The sequence below is a fragment of the Salmo salar genome, chromosome ssa26 (assembly GCF_905237065.1).
Source record: "Salmo salar chromosome ssa26, Ssal_v3.1, whole genome shotgun sequence".
NCBI classification, from domain to species: domain Eukaryota; kingdom Metazoa; phylum Chordata; class Actinopteri; order Salmoniformes; family Salmonidae; genus Salmo; species Salmo salar.
Window position 1 is genome coordinate 19198152 of NC_059467.1, and position 21199 is coordinate 19219350.

At 40.7% G+C, this 21199-nt stretch overlaps 3 protein-coding genes across 4 annotated transcripts in view; 2 read left to right on the top strand and 1 right to left on the bottom strand.

The window, feature by feature from the left end:
* Window positions 1-522, top strand: part of pkd1l2a (polycystic kidney disease 1 like 2a) — a 28151-nt gene extending 27629 nt beyond the window's left edge. The window contains exon 40 of the mRNA XM_014175282.2: window positions 27-522. Coding sequence (XP_014030757.1) covers window positions 27-179 — 153 coding nt within the window. The 3' untranslated portion in view covers window positions 180-522. The remainder of the gene's footprint in view (window positions 1-26) is intronic.
* Window positions 523-596: 74 nt separating this feature from the next.
* LOC106587187 (26S proteasome non-ATPase regulatory subunit 7) lies at window positions 597-6020 on the bottom strand. The gene is made up of 7 exons (XM_014175283.2): window positions 5838-6020; window positions 5287-5378; window positions 5099-5191; window positions 4900-4997; window positions 4685-4765; window positions 4325-4416; window positions 597-1169 (listed from the first exon to the last, which is right to left on the bottom strand). Exons 1-7 carry the CDS (start codon window positions 5909-5911, stop codon window positions 728-730), a joined length of 972 nt encoding a protein of 323 aa, XP_014030758.1. The 5' UTR covers window positions 5912-6020; the 3' UTR covers window positions 597-727.
* A 2042-nt stretch (window positions 6021-8062) lies between these two features.
* LOC106587185 (nuclear factor of activated T-cells 5) overlaps window positions 8063-21199 on the top strand; it is a 54259-nt gene continuing 41122 nt past the window's right edge. Inside the window, exon 1 of one of the 2 annotated variants that reach the window (XM_014175275.2) lies at window positions 8063-8386. In XM_014175275.2, the coding sequence (XP_014030750.1) occupies window positions 8314-8386 (73 nt within the window). In that variant the 5' untranslated portion in view covers window positions 8063-8313. The remainder of the gene's footprint in view (window positions 8387-21199) is intronic. The other variant, XM_045708948.1, reaches the window with a different exon arrangement.

Genomic DNA, 21199 nt, shown 5'->3' on the forward strand with positions numbered 1-21199 from the left:
TGAGGTGTCTGCTCACTGTTCCACAGCCCTCAGAGGAGGAGGAGGTAGTGGATCTGATGCTGATGAAGCTCTGCAGCTTGTTTGGAATCAAAATGAAGGAGGAGAAAGAAGACAGTCCCAAGGAGAATGGCATGACTGCCTCAGCAACTAACAGAGGATTCTCCACTATATCCTCATAGATGTTACTTCTAAGTACTGGTGTATCACTCTGTATGTATTCATAGTGAGCTGTCATTTTCATTTCTGTTGCCTTCTAGGAGACGTGTTGCCTCTAGCTGTTTAATTATCTAACATATCACGCATAATTGAGGCTATTTGTGCCGTTTTGTGATCTAATGCAAAGCTTTAAAAAGATGTTAGAGGAAATAACAGCTCCTTCTGTTACCTCACACTCTGTCAGAAATACACATATGTATGGTTACATGTTAGGAGACAACAATGAGGAGGAGAGCAGGATACAAAGATAATTCCAATGTTGTTGTATTAGTAATATGTTTGTTGTGAAATTAATAAAAATGTTTGAACCATAGCAAACTAGTATTTTGTCAACATGAACTAAATGAGCTGCATAAGAATGAAAAACGATTAGACGTATGTGGAGTAGATAACCAAATAGCCAATTCCCTTCACTCTTTTAATCCATAAAAAAAACCATTGTGTCTGACAGGTGGGGGGAATGAAGAAGAAAAAAACAGCCAGTCCGTAGTCAGAAATGAGCATTGCTTCCTCATTTCTTGTCCTTCTTATCTTTCTTAGTGTCTCCCTTCTCTTTCTCCTTCTCTTTTTCCTTGTCCTCTTTCTTCTCTTTCTTGCTGTCATCTTTTTCCTGGCCTTCCTTCTTCTCTGCATCTCGGTTGGCGACCTTGTTGTTGATGAGGTTGTGAAGAGCAACCACGGAGCGGATGAGTGAAGCCAGGTAAACCACCAGCATCTGGTCATTGGTCTTGAGGTAAAATGCCTTGATGAACTCTTGAAGGTTGACGTCAGGCAGCAGGTTGAAGACGTCCTGCAGCTGGTAGATGATCTGGTGGTTGATGGGCAGCTTACCTGCGGCAACTTTGTCCAAATACCCTTTGATATCCACTAACTTGCAGTTGAGGCCCTTTAGGCCATGCACCTGGTTGGTGATGCGTTGAGACAGGGTGCCAACCGTTGTGTCCTTGATGTCTCTGGATAGAGATACAAAACATTTTATTTTAGAAACTTGCATGTTTTAAGTCACCCCGTTTCCCTTTTTGGTGGCAAAACTGGCCTTAAATTTTTATGGTAAGAATCAGACTTGGGTTCAAATACTACCGTAATTTCCGGACTATTGAGCGCACCTGAATATAAGCCGCACCCACTGAATTTTTAAATAATTATTATTTTGAACATAAATAAGCCGCACGTCTATAAGCCGCAACACATGGGCCGTGTGTTGACCCAGTCTTCGAGCTCGTTTTCTAGTTCGGGCCATCTGCTTTTCTTCCCTCTGAAAGCTTTTGTTGTCTTTTTGCACTGAGTCAATTCCTCACGCTGCTGTTTCCAACGTCTTATCATCGACTCATTAAGACCAAGCTCCCGTGCAGCAGCTCTATTTCCTTTTCCAATAGCCAGATCAATCGCCTTCAACTTGAAAGCTGCATCATATGCATTTCTCCGTGTCTTTGCCATGATGAGGGTGACAAAATGACTACCGTAATCAGAATGATGGGAAGTTTGAGAGCGCTCAATTTAATTTAAACAGTAAACAAAAAAGTTGTTTGACGTTAACCCGTTTGGCAATTTCATTGGTCTAATGAAAGCTTCATGCCGCCAAAAAACTGAGCACGTCACAGAATGTGGTTTTAAAAAAAAAATGAAAAAAAGTTGAAAGCGGGAAAAATCCATATATTAGCCGCGTCATTGTTTAAGCCGCGAGGTTCAAAGCGTGGGAAAAAAGTTGCGGCTTATAGTCCGGAAATTATGGTAGTTCAAATTTTTCTGTTACTTTCACATATATTTAAAGTACTATCCAGTCAAAAGTTTGGACACACCTACTCATTCAAGGGTTTTTCTTTATTTATACTATTTTCTACATTGTAGAATAATTGTGAAGACATCTAAACGATGAAATAACACATGAAATGAAGTAGTAACTTATATTTTGGATTCTTCAAAGTAGCCACCCTCTGCCTTGATGACAACGTTGCACACTCATCGCATTCTCTCAACCAGCTTCACCTGGAATGCTTTTCCAACAGTCTTGAAGGAGTTCCCACATATGCTGAGCACTTGTCGGCTGTTATTCCTTCACTCTGCGGTCCAACTCAGGTCGGATGATTGTGGAGGCCAGGTCATCTGACACCGGACTCCATTACTCTCCTTCTTGGTCAAATAGCCCTTACACAGCCTGGAGGTGCGTTTGGGGTCTTTGTCCTATTGAAAAACAAATGATAGTCCCACTAAGCGCAAACCAGATGGGATGGTGTATTGCTGCAGAATGCAGCAAGTGTGCCTTGAATTCTAAATAAAATCACTGACCGTGTCACCAGCAAAGCACCCCCACACCATCACACCGACTTCTCCATGCTTCACGTGGGAATCACACATGCGGAGATCATCCGTTCACCTACTCTGCATCTCACAAAGACACGGCGGTTGGAACCAAAAATCTTACATTTCGACTCATCAGACCAAAGGACATATTTCCACCAGTCTAAATGTCCATTGCTCGTGTTTCTTGGCCCAAGCAAGTCTCATCTTATTGGTGTCTTTTAGTGGTTTCTTTGCCGAAATTGGACCATGAAGGCCTAATTCACGCAGTCTCCTCTTAACAGTTGATGTTGAAATGTGTTGTTACTTGAACTCTGTGAAGCATTTATATGGGCTGCAAAGGCTGGTAACTAATGAACTTATCCTCTGCAGTAGAATTAACTCTGGGTCTTACTTTCCTGTGGCGGTCCTCATGAGAGCCCGTTTCATCATTGCGCTTGATGTTTTTTTTTGACTGCACTTGAAGAAACGTTCTTGAAACTGTTCGCATTGACTGACCTTCATGTCTTAAAGTAATAATGCAGTTGTTTCTCTTTGCTTATTTGAGCTGTTCTTGACATGATATGGACTTGGTCTTTTACCAAATAGGGCTATCTTCTGTATACCACCCCTACCTTGTCACAACACAACTGAGCCTCAAAACCCATTAAGAAAATAAATTCCACAAATTAGGTGACTGGTACTGTATGTATTCAGAAATATTTTACTTCAAAAGTAGTTGAATATTTTAGTGTACACTGAACAAAAATATAACCGCAACATGTAAAGTGTTGCTCCCATGTTTCATGAGCTAATGTCAACATTGTGAACAGAGTACCCTACGGTGGAGGTGGGGTTATGGTATGGGCAGGCATAAGCTACAGACAATGAACACAATTGCATTTTATCGATGGCAATTTCAATGCAGAGATGTCGTGCCATTCATCCACCGCCATCCCGTTTCAGCATGATAATGCACGGCCCCATGTCTCAAGGATCTGTACACAATCCTGGAAGCAGAAACTGTCCCAGTTCTTCCATGGCCTGCATACTCACCAGAAATGTCACCCATTGAGCATGTTTGGGATGCTCTGGATCAACATGTACAACAGCGTGTTCCAGTTCCCGCCAATATCCAGCAACTTCGCTGGAGGAATGGGAAAACATTCTACAGGCCACAATCAACAGCCTGATAAACACTATGCAAAGGAGATGTGTAGCTCTGCATGAGGCAAATGGTGGTCACACCAGATACTGACTGGTGTTCTGATCCATGCCCCTATTTTTAAATGTTTTATTTTAAGGTATCTGTGACCAACAAATGCATATCTGTATTCCCAGTCATGTGAAATCCATAGATTAGGCCCTAATGAATTTATTTAAATTGACTGATTTCCTTATATGAACTGTAACTCAGTAAAGTCTTTGAAATTGTTGCATGTTGCATTTATATTTTTGTCCAGTATATTTAGAAATACACTTGGAAAGCATTTGAAAATACTCAAATACACACCCATGCACTTACCCCAGATATTTGAAAATAGTATTTGAAAATGGTTTCAAATACAATTTGGTAGACTATTTGTTTTTTGTTTTTACAAATAAACATTCAAATACTCAAATAAAAGTACTTGTTTTGGGCTATGTATTTGAAAATACTCAAAGAGAATAAAAGTATTTTAAATACCAGATAATCAAATATACATGTATTTGAACCCAGGTCTGGTATGATTTTTTTTTGCAATAATACAAGGACAGTAATTTACATATTGAACTTCAAGACCAATGACAAGAACAAACACATTGACCACATGCATGGGCCCAGTCTTACCGGAGTAAATGCTCCACGCCCACTTCCTCTGCTTCTTCAGCACCAATCTCACTGGTGACATGTTCAAAAGTCTTGGATGTGGGAGTGCCATCCTAAAAACAAAAGGAATGTTACAACCATTAGACCTTCTCAAGCAAATGTGCAGGTTTTCCCCAACATTAAAGCTCAAAAGGCATCCATTGCTCTACAACCCTTAACTTAGATTTGTACAGTGACATTCTTTCTAATCCTAAAATGTTTTGATTTCACTAAGTGGTAGATGTAAGACTGACATGCAGCATAAACCTTTGTTGCAGAGGTAATAGAGAATTGTAGTTCCACTATTACATTCATTCAAAAGTTCCACTGATAAAAACGTACATCATGCACTTCCTCCACAGATATGTAGGCCTCCGTTGGCAGACCGAGGTCTTTCGGTTTCACATCAATGATGACTAAAACCTATAAACGACAAAAAAAATGTTATGAAAATCTTTGTACCATAGTATGTTTACTCATATCAGTGACATCAGTAGTAAACGGTAATTGCTAAGTAAATCATTTTACATAAATGAATATGTTGTACTTATACTTACAGAATTGGTACAATATTGCTTCACGAGTTCGTTGATGGCAATGTCATTCTTGTGTAGTTTGGGGCCTGTGTGATACCAACCAACTATTCTTTCTCTTGCTGAAACACAATGGGAATACATGTTTAATCACCAAATCACATGAACAAGTAAATTCTAGTGTTGTTAAAATGCATACTAATTTACAAAGAACTCATCTTACCATTGACTTTCTTGAACATGTTGTACATGTTCTCCAAATAGTCATGGTCCAGGAACCACACAGAATCATCCTTGTCATCCTCGTCAAATGGCACTGGAAGAAGGGGGATCAGACAGATCAACAAGAAACCAGAGTGTAATCAAAGAATGGACCGTGGTTGTAGAAATAGGTAACATTAGGAAACTCACCTGCAAAGCTGTTGGACACATCAAGAACCTTCTTATGCCATGAGCCGAGCAGTACACCCACAACCCTCTTCTGACTTCCAACTTTACCGATTCTGATCAAATACAGAATGAGAGTAGGCTGTTAGCTAGACACAGAGTTTCTGAACTGTCTTTGCTACAGACATGTGGCAGTGACATCCCTGACTAGAGAGCGCGGATGGAGCTAACGCGTTATAAACTGGTTAACGTTAGCTAGCTACAATAGCTAGTAAAGTGCATAAAACGATGCACTAACCGTTGAGGAAATCTGCCATTTGTGTAATATGCGAACTTGTGTATCTACCTAGCAACTAGCTATACTGGATAGCATTAGATGAACCATAACCTTCTGAGCTGAATCAGCTAGTTATCTACACAGTAGCTAGTTAGCTTGCTTGCTCTACGTTAATTTACTGTCGCTAGCTAGTCGTTAACGTTAGTTAGCTAGCTAAACTGTACCGTTATTTGGGAAACAACGAGTCCACATTTTTGAACAATCATCAACAACTGTCTAGCTCATTCGAATCATTTACCTGTTAAAATGATCCACCACACTCAGGAGCACCAAGGGATGGACAATCACTTTCTCAACAGCCAAATCCGGCATGTTTATGTGTGAATTGAATTCAATAGAAAATATTTCCGCGATAGAGAACCAAAACCACCGTCAGTGCTCCACAATCCCACAATCCTTCGCGTAGGGTCATGTGACCAAAGAGTCAAAGGGGATCGATTTGTGAAAACTGCGCAAAAAAATGCTCCGTTGGGTTTTAACGTGCATTTTGCATTCATTTGAATACCCTTTCAAAAACATTTTTAGTTGGGCGAAATATCTTAATTTGACATGCAATTATTTTACCCAAATGAGTCGAGAATATACTTTGTGTAGATTCATTGCGAAGTTCATGTTCAATCTTTTTTAGTATGGATTCCTCCATGGGTTGGGCTGTCCCTAGTTTTAACACTAGATGGCTGTAAACCCATAAATAATCACTATTACCCCCGTCCCCTCCTGTCATAGTTTGATTCTAGCATGAAAGTGCTTTTGAATTTAGACATTTTACCTATTTTCAATGTTGCTCATGATGGCCATACAGACAGGGATCTTGGTGGACAAATCAATCAATAAATTGTATCCTAATTTATTTCCCATTGTTTATAGCTGTAGCTCTTAGAGTTGGTGCTTCACTTTATACTGAACTCTTCTCGCGTTTCTTCAGAGTAAATAATAATCCGCCTTTGGTAACTTCATTACCCTCATGCTCATCCAAGGTTAGTAGTAGTTGCCACATGTGTGCATGACATGCTTCACCCTGGGTGTGTTATCTAACGGTACATAATATTTCGAATTTTGGTTGTATGGTATTTTCTACAAAGGTTGATGAGGCTTCTTGTGATGGAGGAGTTAGAGTAGTGTCTTTATACACTAATAATGAGCAGTTTATAAACTACTTATAACCCTCGTTATAAATCCTTAGGTTGTTGGGTTGCTACAAGCTGGGCAGGGAGCTATTTTATCGCAGTCCTACTGTCTATTTTACTTCAAATGTAGCCTACTGGTACTATCTTTTGATTATCCGTTTTCTTGTGTCCACCATAGGAGGCAAATTAAGATGTTACAACTGAACAGAAAGTATTTGGAAGGGAGGTCAGAGAGGCCTGATGATCAAAATCAGGGGGCCAATAAAGGCATTAAATTCCAAGGACAGGGTCATAAACACTAAGGTCATTTGAAGTTTATTTTTCAGTGTTCCTTTCTTTTTATAGAAAGAGTAATGAACTTGTGAATTTGAAACAACTGACGAAACATTATTAACTCAATGCACTGAGAAAGTAATGATCAAATACAGATTTAGACCATGGCATGTGAATGGCTATTTTAGGAGGCATGTGGTGAGATTAGGTCTATGATTAGGTCTCTGCATTGTTCGGAATGGGCTCGTAAGTAAGCATTTAACTGTAAAATCTACACCTATTGTACTCGGCCCATGCAACCAATACAATTTGATTTGATGTCCAATGATGTTGGGATTTGATCAGGCAGAAGTCAGGATAGAGTGTGCCATCCTCCAATCTTTACTTTAATGTCTATCTTCAAACCTGCAAACTTTCTAAAGGGTACATATGACATGAATAACGAAAGAAGTCTCACATACCTCACAGTATGGTGCAGTACACCCATTGTTACAGTCATGCCCCAATCAACAAATTGGTTTCTACAATTACCTTGCTGCTGCGTTAACTTTGCTCTTGGCCATTGTTAGGATTTATAAGCATATCATTATTCATTCCACTCAAGAAGCCCATTGAGTTTTATAATTGCTATTTCTTTTTAAGTCAGTATATCTATTTAAACTTTTGAAAGTTATAGGAGTTGCAGTGCCACAGTCTTTCTTTACTAATTTAATATCACATATAACATAACACGTCAGAAATGGCCAATGTGATGAGTGGATGCACCTGCATGATTTATAGCCACTATGCCCGAAAGAAAAAAAAGCTGTGACCAATCTCATCATGACCATTTGCTTGTGCATTATCCTAGAACTACATTACAATTAGGGGGAGATCACCAAATGCAAGAATTAAAATTATCCGATGTACTTTTCCCTTATTAGAGTAGGCTTAGTGCTTTTACACTTTCAATTATGCAAATTTCACACTAGTTGTAGGCCTACAATCATGTGACAGATTATTGTCCAGTGGCTACAGTTTTATCTTGGCTGACGGGTTTGCGTCATGGGGGGGCGGGGCTGTACAGAAAATAGACGAACTGAACACATTTGACAAACTCGAATGTAAAGGAGGCAGAAAGAAGAGTGTTACACAGGCTAATAACGACTGGTTCAAGATATACATAGCCTATATGTCAAATAGCGTTTTGTTTGGTATCAGTATATTTATTTCCCATTAATTCAGTGTCAGAGAAATATTTATTTCTAGTTTGCTAGCTCAGCGACGTTCATATCTGAGGGGGTCCGATTTCCCCACCTCATCAGAGGCATTACGATGCCCTCTGATTTTATATCCCTACTCAGCGCGGATCTCGACCTGAATTCCCCCAAATCCCTATATTCCAAAGGTAATACATCTATTTTATGTTAAGCAGAGACTGTCCTATTTTCTTGTTTGTGTTGTTTTAGTTCTGTTCGTTGATATACGCTGTTGTTATTCTCGTACATGTGTGTTGAGAGCGCTGCCCTGTTTTTTTTTACCGCCCCCGTCGGCGTGAACGCCAGCGCACCGCGTCGCTCGGGGGAAAAAAGAGCTCCGACTGGGAAAAATCGGTTTGAACGGTCATCCAATATGGAATTCCAAATCGGAAATCGGAAACGCATCTTCCTCGCGCGCCGACTTTCCGACCTGAAGATCACTGACGTCATGATTTGACCTCATTTTTCTCCAAGTTCCCAGTTCTCTTGAAAGTACCATCAAGTGATCTGTTTTGTATTAGAGCCATGTGTAGATTATATAAGAAAATAGAAAGTTGCCTCTTAATTATAGGCTAGTCTTATGAATGTCAGACATTTTAAGATTTTGATACCATTCAATGTAGCTTTATATGATATACAGACTGGTATCTGATAATGGACCAAAATCTGCTTACCTTGATGCAATGTCAACATGTTACTGATGTTCGTCATAAGTCAACTAGGCTATTCATTCAGCTGGTAAATGACTACACTAACTATTTAATTTGTATTTTACATGTAATGATGGTAATTAAACTATTTGAATTTATGGTCCCATACCCTACACATATTTTTTGTGCTATCATGAGTGTGAGAGGATAAAGGCTGCCTCTTTGATATCACAACACAAAAAGGGTTAATTCCTGATACCCTATGTTGAAAGCCATTCATGCATTCAGTGGAAGTGTTTACCAACACTATGCCAGCAGTAATTGCAATATTCAATGTTTAAACAAACACACTCATCACTCAGATGGTGATTTAAAAAAAAGAGGCAGATACTAGAGTACAATATAGGCCTAGGCCCTATTATATGGTGTAGTTGTGGGTCTAAATAGATTATATTCACCATGGCCTAGTCCCACTGAAGAACAACCAAGGGGGAGTGCACTGGTTGGCTTAACAGTTAATGGGTGTCTCTGCAGCAGCATGTCTGTCCTCTTGACTGATGCAACAGCAGAGCTGAACTGGGGTTGCTCGAGATCTGCAGCAAAGAGCAGAGTCACTGAGAGGAGTGGGTCGCTGCACAGTCAAATGTGAAAGTGTAGAATTTGAGATGTCTGAAGTATCTCACACTGTACTTGCTTAAAGGTCATGTGCTATTTGTGTGGCAAATTGACAACTGTTTCAGAGCAGCTTTTGTTTTTCTAACGGTACGATGTTATGTTGGCAATACTCAGGGCCAGGTACACTGATTCATCCTCCAAATCTCTTTTCATATATTTTGGCAATATGTCTCAATACAGCACTTCAACAACATATCTATAAGCCCTTTGACGAACAATGGTATTAATGTCCAATGTCACAGTAAAAGTTCATTGTGAAGCAAACAGCCCGTGGACTTAGGCTTGCCTATGTCTCTTTTGTTACTCCCTCAAATCCCCTACAAAGTGGAAAATGCAGTCTTTATTAAAATCAGAACTTTTTTGTAACCCATTCCTGAAAACATGTTTTTAATTTCCTGAGTATACTGCAGAGATATATATTCTGTTTGTAAATATACACGCGTCTTTGGTTCCTAGTACAGGACCCCAGTAATCTCTGTGCAATTTAGTCTGAGAGAAATTCAACTTTTATCCTGGTATCTTTATCAAACCCCTAATTACTATACATTTACCAGCATTTTCATGCAGCCAGTCCCGAGGGTGCATGTGAGTATTCAACTTCAATCACAATGTTAGGCAAGTAGGGACTCTGCGGGTATAGTGTTGCACCTGAGTCTTGAGTTCCTTAGCATTTTAGAGGACTCTTCAGTCTTCATTGCCTACTTTCAAAGACAGATACTGTATAACTTAAGCTGCATGTTCCCTCAACTGAGAAAAGAGAAAAACAGTGGGTATGTTTTTCTGATGTCTTTGGTATGTTTGTGGTTTGCTGAAGGTAGCCAGCTGTAAGACTGTGTTTTTCAACTGAATTCACAATAATCTGGGTAACCTAAAGTATAAAGGGCTGTATTGACTTTCTGTTAGGTGCTGAAGTAGAGAAGTGGGTGAGTCTGACCGTGCTGTGCATTGCTGTTAATCCTCTACCTGGCTGGCTGCTGGCAGTGACCACACAGAGGCTGCATGCCCAGAGTAATCTCTGCACAAACGATCAGATTGTTTTTGTGGCTCAGATTTGCTGAGAGTAGCCTAAATGTCATAGACCCAGCAGTGTTGGAGAGGTGGCAGACTGAAGCCCAGAGGGGGTCAAAGAGCCACCCTTAATTTGTGTGGTTTAAAAGCCAGCGGAGTGAAGAAATGACTCAATCATCCTCTTGACTGATGTCTGGGAGTTGCTCATAAATGGGTTAACTTGAGTTGGCCTGATTTGAGGCTGTATTGGACTGCCCCATGTCAGAATATGCAAATGATTTGGCTAGGCCTAGTTTCTTCACTGAAAGTCTGCTTCTTAAGGAGCTAAAGATGGATATCATTACAGTGGGCTCACAGGGCTATCTATTTTTTCTGTCACTACTTCTTTAAGGGTGGAATGAGTGACCGGGCATGTATGATTCTCTAGACTGGCAGGCTCCTTACATAATCGTAATCCTACAGATTTTGTGCGGGCTTAGAGGACGTTTATCCACTTTTGTAATAAGAAGGGAAAGTACAGAATTTGAGGAAGAGAGAGCATCCTCAAAACATTTTTATTTAACTCGGCAAGTCAGTTAAGAACAAATTCTTATTTACAATGACTGCCTACCAGGGAACAGTGGGTTAACTGCCTTGTTCAGGGGCAGAACAACAGATTTTTACCTCGTCAGCTCGGGGATTCGATCTAGCAACCTTTCGGTTACTGGCCCAACGCTCGGTTACTGGCCCACTAGGCTACCTGCCGATACCTTCCCATCGACTTCCAGTCATTGAGCCAACGACTATCCTTTTAAAGCACGTCTTGGCAGAAGTATATATATCTTTTTCAGTTAAATTAATATAGGGGAAACACTGGGATAATAGAGCAGATGTTGCTGTCAGCCGAGGCATGGTGATAAGCATTACATAGACAGGACAGAGTGCAATGAACGTCCAATATTCTGTTGACTCTCTTAACCTCATTTTTAGGCTATAAGTGGTAGTTTATTAAATCAATTGTCGAACACCTAAATACATGTAGGTAGGTTACATCTATTACAATGTTATGTGGCTGGTATAAAACTGTACAATGACTTTTATGATGGACAAGCAACAAGCATTTCGCTACACTCGCATTAACACTGCCAACCATGTGTATGTGACCAATAAAATTTGATTTGATTTGGATAAGGATTTTCATCCTTGTGTATTTTAGAGTATTCTTTTCATGTTAAAGGATAGAAATATATGTGAATTGAAACATGCAAAGTGTGAATACAAAGTTTGCCTGCTGCTGAAGTTGAATCCAAAACATGAAACATTCACAGCTTACATGGAATTTGGAGCACACAGCTGCTTACCTCATGGCTGCGTGAGGTCGTGTCATCATACTGTACTTTTCTTTTCTGTCCTTGGTGGACAGATTATGATCATATTGTGGTGTTCCCCCTCTGGCTCAGAGAGAGTTCCGGGGCCTCTGGGAGCATGCTCTCTAATGAGGCAGTGAATCACACTACACTGCTGTGGAGATGGAGCCAAGCATATGGCCGTGTCTCTGCTGTCCTGAACCATGGCAGAATGCCCTAGAGGTGAAACACTTCTTTTTCTAGTACATCTCTCCTATTACATCTGTGTTTAGTCATAATTCACATAGTCTATATGTGGATGTAGGGGTAGTGAGGGGTTAGGTTGCGTTTAATACATCTCAGTTGGGTTTTGGAATGTGATCCAGGTACAGTACCATAAACATAAGAATATTTGAAACTATAGGACAAGGGCATACTTTGCTTGTCTTAGGGCTGGCAATTGCCACAAACCTTACAATATGATATTACAATACTTAGTTCTGATACGATATGTATTGAGATGATCAAGATTCTGTGTTGTGTTTTGATATTCCAAACATATTGCTCACTATATGTCTGCTGCAGAGAGAAGAGAGCATGAGAACATTTTGTTTTGTTCAGTCATGATAATACAAGCTGAAAACATGTTGGCTCAATATTTTTCGAAAGAAGATTGAGAACAAGTTATAGGATGAAAAATACTGGAGGTTTGACGCAGGTACAGCCACTAGTGCTAGCAAATGCTACCTAGCAAAATCGATACTTGGAGTCAAAGTATCAATATAATATTGTCCAAAATAGTCTTGCAATTTTCTTTACCCCCATCACTAGCGTGCCTTGTCAAGTTGTAGAATTGTGACCATTTTGCAATGTGACAGGTATTTTAGGAGAAGGTGTAACTACCATTAGAAGTCAACTGGAATTGGTAGATTATAAGGTAAGATATTTGAAATGGCCAGCCACACAATGAAACCTTTACTCCTGAACACTTACTTCACTGTTAACTTAACTGGTTGGCCCAATTTACAAGCCCTGTGGTTTTGGTAAGCTTAAGAGCTCAGGCCTAGGGAGACAGGGCCCTGTGTTAATGACTGTATTTCACAGTGATGCTTTCCATCAGTATGGGTGTCTTTGTCCTACCTTGGACCACAGATCTCCCTTTGGAAGAGGCCCTCTTTATCTCTACTAAACTGGCCCACCAGAGCCCATAGGGTCAATCATTAACCATCACAAGGGAGCGGCTGCTTTGTGTGTAAACCTGTGCTTGCTCTCAATTAATATTGACTCTGCTATGTTAAACAAACTTGGCGGCGTGTGCTTAAAAATATTTGATTGCCTTGAATGCTAATATATTTATGATGATGAAAGACCAGGACCTCAGAGGGACAACAAATGAAGCCAGTTTTTGATTAGATTCTTGATGATAATTTTACTTGTTTGACTTTCTCATCGGAACAATGAGACTACCAATCTCCTCTATCTTTTAAAACCGATGCACAAACATTCAGTCCCACACTCCTGTGCTTGCACTTCTACCTCAAATCTGCAGGCATGGCATACACAGAGAAAGGACGGATTAGTGATCTCTCTTTTTACCCTTTGGGATTATCATCGGTTTAGAGAGAGGCCGGAATCAGCTATCCCACTCTTTTTCTGCTCCACACAATTTAATTTAGCCTAATCACAGCAGTTGATGGTGTCAGTTTCACACTACTACCCAGGCACACTTTTGAAACATGCCCTAAAGCCTTCCGATGAGGGTGTGCAGAGTTACAGCCTAGGTTCTATTTTCTCAGACATGTCTTTATGAAATAATCGCCTTGTTCACTGGATGGTTGCTTGTGTTTTTATTCATGGTTTTGGAGGCTCAAAAGTTCATTTTGTTTCTCTCGTTTTGTTTCAAGAGGTACAAAAAGTTTTCCCCTCAAACATAATTTTGCAAGAGACCAAGTTATAATACGCCATGCTGGGTATTATATGTCATGCAGGGTATAGTAAGAGTATGCCAGCTGGGGTGCTACAGGTACAAGGGCTGCAGAGGGCTGTTACAACACCATCTGTGTCAGTGAGTCAGGCTGAGATAGGATCCACAGTGGGTTAGTTAGGGGCAAGTGTAAGGTAACAGTATATTTCTGTCAAAGTGGATGCTTGTCTCAATGCCTAGTTACACGCAGATCAATCCATTGGATTTGGTTTCTAAGAACCAGCATATGATTTAGTCTCTTTAGGCATAGGCTACTGCTTTAGGAACATTGTCATAAACTAGGCTAAATGGTTTAAAACTTTATATCAACTATTCCTATGTGAGTGATACTATCAATGAATGGATTGTTTTGTATCCAAAGACTTTTGGTATTTTTTTCATTTGCCATTTACAGAGATAGACCTACTTTAGGACTCTGACTGTAGGAGAGTCAAATTACAGTGTGGTCTGGACATTTTGAAATATGGCTGGTATTTTTCAGTCCATTTCCGTCTCTAGGATTAGCTTAATCCACAACTATTTTTAAGAGTCATGGTCATGTAAATTGCTGTGTACTTTGGCATTGAACATTCCTTCTACCTAATCTATAGCTTAGGCCCTAGTCTTTGTTATCTGTGGGTCTGGGTCACTCTTTGTTGTGAATCCATCCAGTGGCTATAAAAATGCTTGGTTATTTCTGAGTAGCTCATTGCTGGTGTGCTTGTCTGGATATTGAAAGCTGTATGTCACCACCAACATGGAAGGAAATGGGTCGGCATTGCGTCCGCTGTTTTGACATGGCTGAGAGTGGTAATTCTTTCACTTGGTTCAAAGAGCCAATACAGATGACAGTTACAGGTGTAGGATCCTAATTTGACCTGTATTGTCGCAGCAAAATAGTCCTGCAGCAACAGGATTTGAACGTTTAGGCCATAATGTTGCTTGATCGGTGGTTAGGTTATTAACTGGTCAAAATGAGGCGACATGAAATGTGGAATACTGTTAATATAACTGTGTGTTAGTGCAGTAACTGACATGATGAGGAATTTCTGTAAATCACAATCTGCATTTCCTGTAAGACAGGAAAATTCTCAGCAACAAGAGTGATCAAATTAAAATCCTTAAGCTGTATGTGAAAACAACATGATTTCTGGAAGATGATAGGTTGAACAATAGCCTACTTTTTTCACCCAATGTTATTGTTCAAACTATGTCTTGGGCCAACATGTTTAACAGGTTCATAAATGCTTCTTATGCTCTCAGCGTACAATGTTGTCAATGAACAAGAGCTGTCAGCACTAGCTGAGTTATTACAGCGGTGTATACAAAAAAGTGAAGACTTGTTTTGAGAAATGAAATTTGAACGCACAGCCCACTCCCACTCAACACACTAGCCTACTTCAAACCAGGTTGTACACTAAGGCTTCACTGATGGATCTTAAATCCACATTTTGCCATGACTTATTCCATGTTCATATGACATCTGAGTGAGAGTGAATATCAAAATCAATGAGGGGCCCCTAGAGGTCAGGACCCCTGGGAACATGCCTTGAGTGCCCAGTCACTAATTCATGACTAAAACAAGGTTTAGATTAGCTGGCTAGACTAACTTACCTAGCAAACTAAACTATTAGCTGACATGGGCTTATTGACTGGCTGCCAGTAACTGACATGACGAGTAATACTTCCTTTTGGTTGGGGGTCCCATAGCGGCCGTGGGCCCCTCCACCATAACTTCCTTGTCCCCCATAACTTCCTTTTAGAAACTCTTAGGGGTTAATGGTTAACACTAACCAAACGTCAGTAAAGAGGAGCAATTCGCCGCAGGTCAAAACATTACCTCTTCCAGTGTTTACTGTGACCTTGTTTAGGCTCTAACCCTTCTATGCATGAGCGGTTTAACCTCCTAGCACCCCTAGCAACAGTCACTGATAGTAACATCAACACTTGTCATTTCACCTTGCAGTGGTTATCATCCTTCTTGTTCTCATATCAAATTGACAGATTTCTGACGGTATTATGCTACAAGGCTTTCATTAATCTATGTTCTTTTTTCATATGTACTTTTTTGGTTTAAAATGACTGCAGAACAATGTAGCCAGTGGCATAGACACCCTGATCATAATTTGGCAAGGGGATACTAGGTCAGATGAGTGTGAGAAAATATGTAGAGCAAAAGCCACAATAGTTGTAGGGCTACAATCTCTATAAAGCATGTCAAGAGGTTGGCAATACAACAAGCCAGTTGGTTAATGCCTACCTTTCTCAAAACATCAGTATCCCATAATGATCGACACACCAGTCCCTGTTGCATGGTTTGTATTGATACAATAAGTCACGGCTGTGAATGAAGTGCCTTGCCTCATTGAGTTTAAAAGTGTGGCTTTTATCAGTACTGTTAAATTCCATTTGTGATTTTAGTGAACATCAAGACTGTGGTCTCATGTGACTCTAATTGATTACATAGGGCTTGTATTTCAGAAACCCTGTTTTAGGAGCTATTGAAAGGATTCCCAGATCAGTTCTCTGTTGGGGCAATTCAAGAAAGACACAATTGTGCAGGAGGAATGACACATCGGGCAGCAGGTAGCCTAGCAGTTAGAGAGGCGAGCCAGCTACCGGAGGGTTGCTAGTTTGAATCACGGGTCTTAAGGGGGAAAAATCTGGCTGAAAGTGAGCCAGGCAATTGGAGGGTTGCTGGTATCCTAGATGCCATTGCCTGCCGCTGTGCCCTTGAGCAAGGCAGTAAACCCCCCATAACAACTGCTCCACGGGCGCCCAGTGTGGCAACCCCTGCTCCAACCTCTCCAACCTGTATGTGTCTTTTGGTGGGGTTGGGATAAAGCAGAAGTCACATTTCGGTTAGACCTTTTGTGCAATCGACAAAGTGATCATAATCTTGTGCCACATGATCTGCACGTACCCAAGCTTATCTTTGGAAATCATAACTTGGCACTATTTGATTTCTGCTACTGCCAGTAACAATAAGGAAATACATGTCGGCCTTAGGTAGGCCTATGCACTTAACAGCATAGTCTCTGAACAAATAGGGCCTTAAATTGGGCGATACAAATGCCGAGTCTCAACACTGTCCCTTGGCTTTTGTCTCAGAGACAGATCCTGTGCCCACATTTGAACTCTGGTGGTAGACTAATTCTCACGTTAGTATTTCATAAATCTCTTGTTGACAGATGCACGTAACATAAATGGTAGTAGCATCTGTCGACAGAGTGTGATGCAACGACTAAAGCCTGTTGCATGCTTCCCAATCAAAACATTTTGTGGATATAGTATGACAAAATTTGGTGAAGTTTTGGTGTTTGGCAGGGTTTTTTTCATCTGTTCACACGCACAAATCTTTTTCTTGAGGCAAGTCGAAGTTTGGTAGCTGAAGTCTGCTCCCCTTCGTCAGTGATTGGTCAACAGTACTACTCCTAGTAGGAGTGGGAACTATGGACAGGATTTTTCAATAGTGTTTGTTGTCATTGAACGAGAGACAACTAGTTTTCATGCTAATTCTTTTACTTAAATACTTCAGTTAGATGTGAAATTGCAAAACTAAGACCTTTGCAAAATCGTCCAAATGAATTACAGATTTCTTGATTTATCTTAGTAATTATTTTGAGGAAGTGTTACTGGGTATGTTGTTGCTACAGCATGTCAAGATGGACAAATAATAATTTTGCCGCTTTTTTTCTCGTTTTTCAAGCGAAGGTCTTTTTTAAAGGATCACGCGAGGCACAGACGTTCACTTTGCCTAGCCGGGTTCTGCTAGGAGCAAACCAAACCTAGTATGCAGACGCCTTTATGTGGAGCTTTCAGGTACACAGATTTTTTGTCACTGGTCTTTTGGACAAATCACGATTTAGCAGGTCCTCATATCTTTCAAATTTCCGAAGGGGAAGAGATATCTGGTCTGTAGACTTGCCTCAAAACTGTCTGAGAGTTTATGTTTAGAGGGGTGGAGACTGCTTGTCTCATTAGTAATGTTTCGAACACGTCTCCCCCCTATAACCTAATCGAGCATCTGACACAATTACGCAAGGTTTTAGTTCTGGATGTCCGAGGTTAGTGGTTTATTAAATCCTCTCTGGCCACAGGTGCTGTACCAGTGAGAGACGGAATAGGCTGGAGGTTGGCTGTGGCGCTTTCTGCTCTCGCTGTGCCTCTCCCTCGTAGGAGACTGATTTGTGACTCCTTTCTGTGAAAACCCAAAAGCGTCTCCAAGCTCTGATCCCTCTGATGTTTCTACCTAGAGTGAAATGCAGACTTTTTTTTATGTCAACAAAGATGTTAAATATTTAGAGGGCTAAATCATAGCTGTCAGGAGCTTTTCCGTTGGCAGATGAGGAGACGAGGTCAGGTTTCAGTGTAGGCTTACAGCTCTTCTAGTCCCTCCTCAAAGAGCATGGCTCCTTATGTGGACTTCGCGACATGTCTGCCCCACTTGGATCCACCACTAATGAGCATTGTTCATCAATCTTAACCAAAGACCATAAGCCTTTTCCTCTTGTGGTAGTTTTCAGATAACCCCTTGCTCTTTAGTGCTATTTAAAGTCCTATTCCTGATTTGTGATTCTTGTTAAAGCTGTCTCTCTCCCTCCCTCTCTCCTCCCTCTTTTCCCTCTCTCTGCTCCTGCCATTGCCACACCAACACGTGCTCTGTGTCAGAGAGCTTGCCCAACGATAGATTATTATACACAAGAGATATGTCAAGGGCTTTGGCAACACTGTGACTTCAAGGGGGGTATAAAGAAACAAACATTCCAGCGCACCATAACGGTTGTGCAATCTCAATTTCCTGTGTTTTCATTCCTTTTTCCTGAGTCACCTGTTAGTTCCCAGGGAGGTGGGGGCAGAAAGAATGGCACCTTTGGAGTGACAGTGTCCTATTCCCTCCCCCCCCCCTAACATCCTGTCGTAAAAAATATATATATATATTTTAAGTTTTATGGAAGTAGCTTAGCTACCCGTCTTAAGTCTTAATAACTTGTAATTGGGAGCATAATAAGGTTCACTTTCACTGAAGTACAGTTAGTTATCATTTTACCTCAGCTGAACTGCCTCTTAGTCACAGCCTGATAAATTCTGAAATGTTAGAAGGTTTTTGGTGAGTGGGAAAACCAGACGTCGTCATCAGGTATGACCGTGCCCCACTGCCAAACTCTGAACCAGATGCAACCTGTTTCTGGTTAGCGATGGGACTGATTACATTTGATCTCAGGGCCTCTTCCTTGAAAGCATTGTATCCTGTTTAATCAATCTGTGTTGCAAAAAATTGGGCAACTACCTTTCTCGGAATGTATCTGGAACAGCATTCATTGTTCCTCATAGTTTTGAATCCCATCCAATACAGCCTTGGCAACAGAACAATTCTGCTGAACTAAATTACGTAGCTTAATTCATTTTGTTCTTCTCAGGATAACACCCTCGCCTCCAAACATTGCAAACTGAGTTGCCATCAATTATTTATTTGTGGTGGTGTTGGCTTGTACCATTGCTCTGATAATAGCCTCATTCTCCCATGGTTATTTCTAATTAATCAGCAGACATTCTAAAGCCTTAATAAGATGTTGTGCCAAATCCTCTTAGGTGATTAATATACTGTAGGTGTGGTCTTAGTATGGCTGGGAGAGGTGAGACTGAAGGACAAATTAGCAGCACTGGCCAAGGCAAAGACCGCTACAACCCCACACAGCCCTCCATGCGGCACCATCATGGTCCAACTGAAGAATTCAATCAGGATTGTGGTCAATGTGTACAGCAAGCCTATCTCATCACGGGTTAAATTATACAAATAGGTAAATACACAGTTGGTTTTATTTTTGTTGTTCTGACTGCTGTCGCTGCAGTCCTTCATGGTGCTCTGCTCAGTAATAACCTATGTTATTTTCATGTTTGTCGATTATTCTGAATGCATCCACGACCTCTCTCCCCGACCCCCATAAAGGGGGAGCCTCAAGGCCAAAACAACCCTTCCTAACATAAATTGTTAATGCCAAATATTCTATCAGCTTATTCCAACACTCTTATCAGCAGAGTCAACATGCGCTCGTAGTAAAATCAAGAGCAAATCCACAAAAGTTCCAAATTTGGAGCCTTGTGACGCCGCAGGCTATTTTTAAGCATGTTACTAATAACTCTCCTGGGCTTTATAGATGGATGGTAGGAGAGGAGTCTCTGTTTCCCCATGCTCTACAGAGCTGACGTTTGACTGTGGATTTCATGGGCTGCTGGGTAAATGGTTTGGACTCTTTCATAGTTCTCCTATGTCAACATGGCTGGTACTGATAGAGCCTCAACCACTAACCATTGTTCATCAATCATTCACTTGGGAAGAAATGCATTTTTCTCCTTCATATGATCCTGGGTAAATCATAGGGCCGGGACTATACCAGTATTGCGATTTATTTTTTCCATGACAAAAATTAAACCATGAAGCAGACTCTTTGGTCCTTTAAAAACCTGCTGTGTGTAAAATATTATATGCTATAGCTTGGAAAAAAAATAAATGTGACTCTGGATGACAACATAATGATGTTTGTTTCCAACATTAGGGCTGCTTTCCTAAAGAAGTTAAATCCACTTTGTTTCGTTTCCTTGCCACGATACTGGTATCGTCCGGGCCTGGTAAATAGTATTTCCCTTTTTGTCTTTTAACAAAATCTAAATCTAGTCAATTTGTATTTGTCACATACAGAGTTTACAGCAGGTATAAAGGGGGAAGCAAAATGCTTATGTGCTAGATCCACTGAGGTATAAGAAGAACTAGAAACTGCCTACAAGATGGCCGACCGTTGTTTTCAACTTAATCTTCTCACGTTCACATATACCGTTCCGTGGTTGCTGCCAACTTTCTTACTGGGACTACGCCGCCTGCGCAGTAGCACTCTGTGCTCACTGGACAGACAGCAGTATCGCGCGAACCTGCTCCGGGAACTCAGTCAAAGCAGGTGGGTAGCTAAACAAGCCAACCCGGCACTTCCCCTGGCTAGCTGGGGTCATGACCTCAGAGCAAGAATATAAAATGTTAACTTCTGCTGTGAGTGATGATTTTTTTTTTTTTTTTAAGCACCCTCAGCGACAATTATTTGAATAATTCAATGGTTGTTTTGTGCATAAAGGTGATGACTAAAGTGTCTTATTGCAAATTTTATAATTCGACTTCTCAATGGGAATTGTCTTTCTTGGCCAGGATTCAGTTAAACTGCAATACTGAAGCAATACTGTAGGTGCAGTCAAAAGCATGCTTCCAGACTGGAACCCTGGCCCTTTGATTAGCTCCCTCAACAATGCATTACTTCAGCCAATAACAATAATACTGAAAAAAGAGTCAAGTCA

Excerpts from the sequence above, each read along its gene's own strand:
- LOC106587187 (XM_014175283.2), bottom strand. The coding sequence starts at position 5,911 with ATGCCGGATTTGGCTGTTGAGAAAGTGATTGTCCATCCCTTGGTGCTC. Across the intron at positions 5,192-5,286 it reads TGTGTCCAACAGCTTTGCAG|TGCCATTTGACGAGGATGAC; the intron begins GTGAGTTTCCTA and ends CCCTTCTTCCAG. Across the intron at positions 4,998-5,098 it reads CATGTTCAAGAAAGTCAATG|CAAGAGAAAGAATAGTTGGT; the intron begins GTAAGATGAGTT and ends ATTGTGTTTCAG.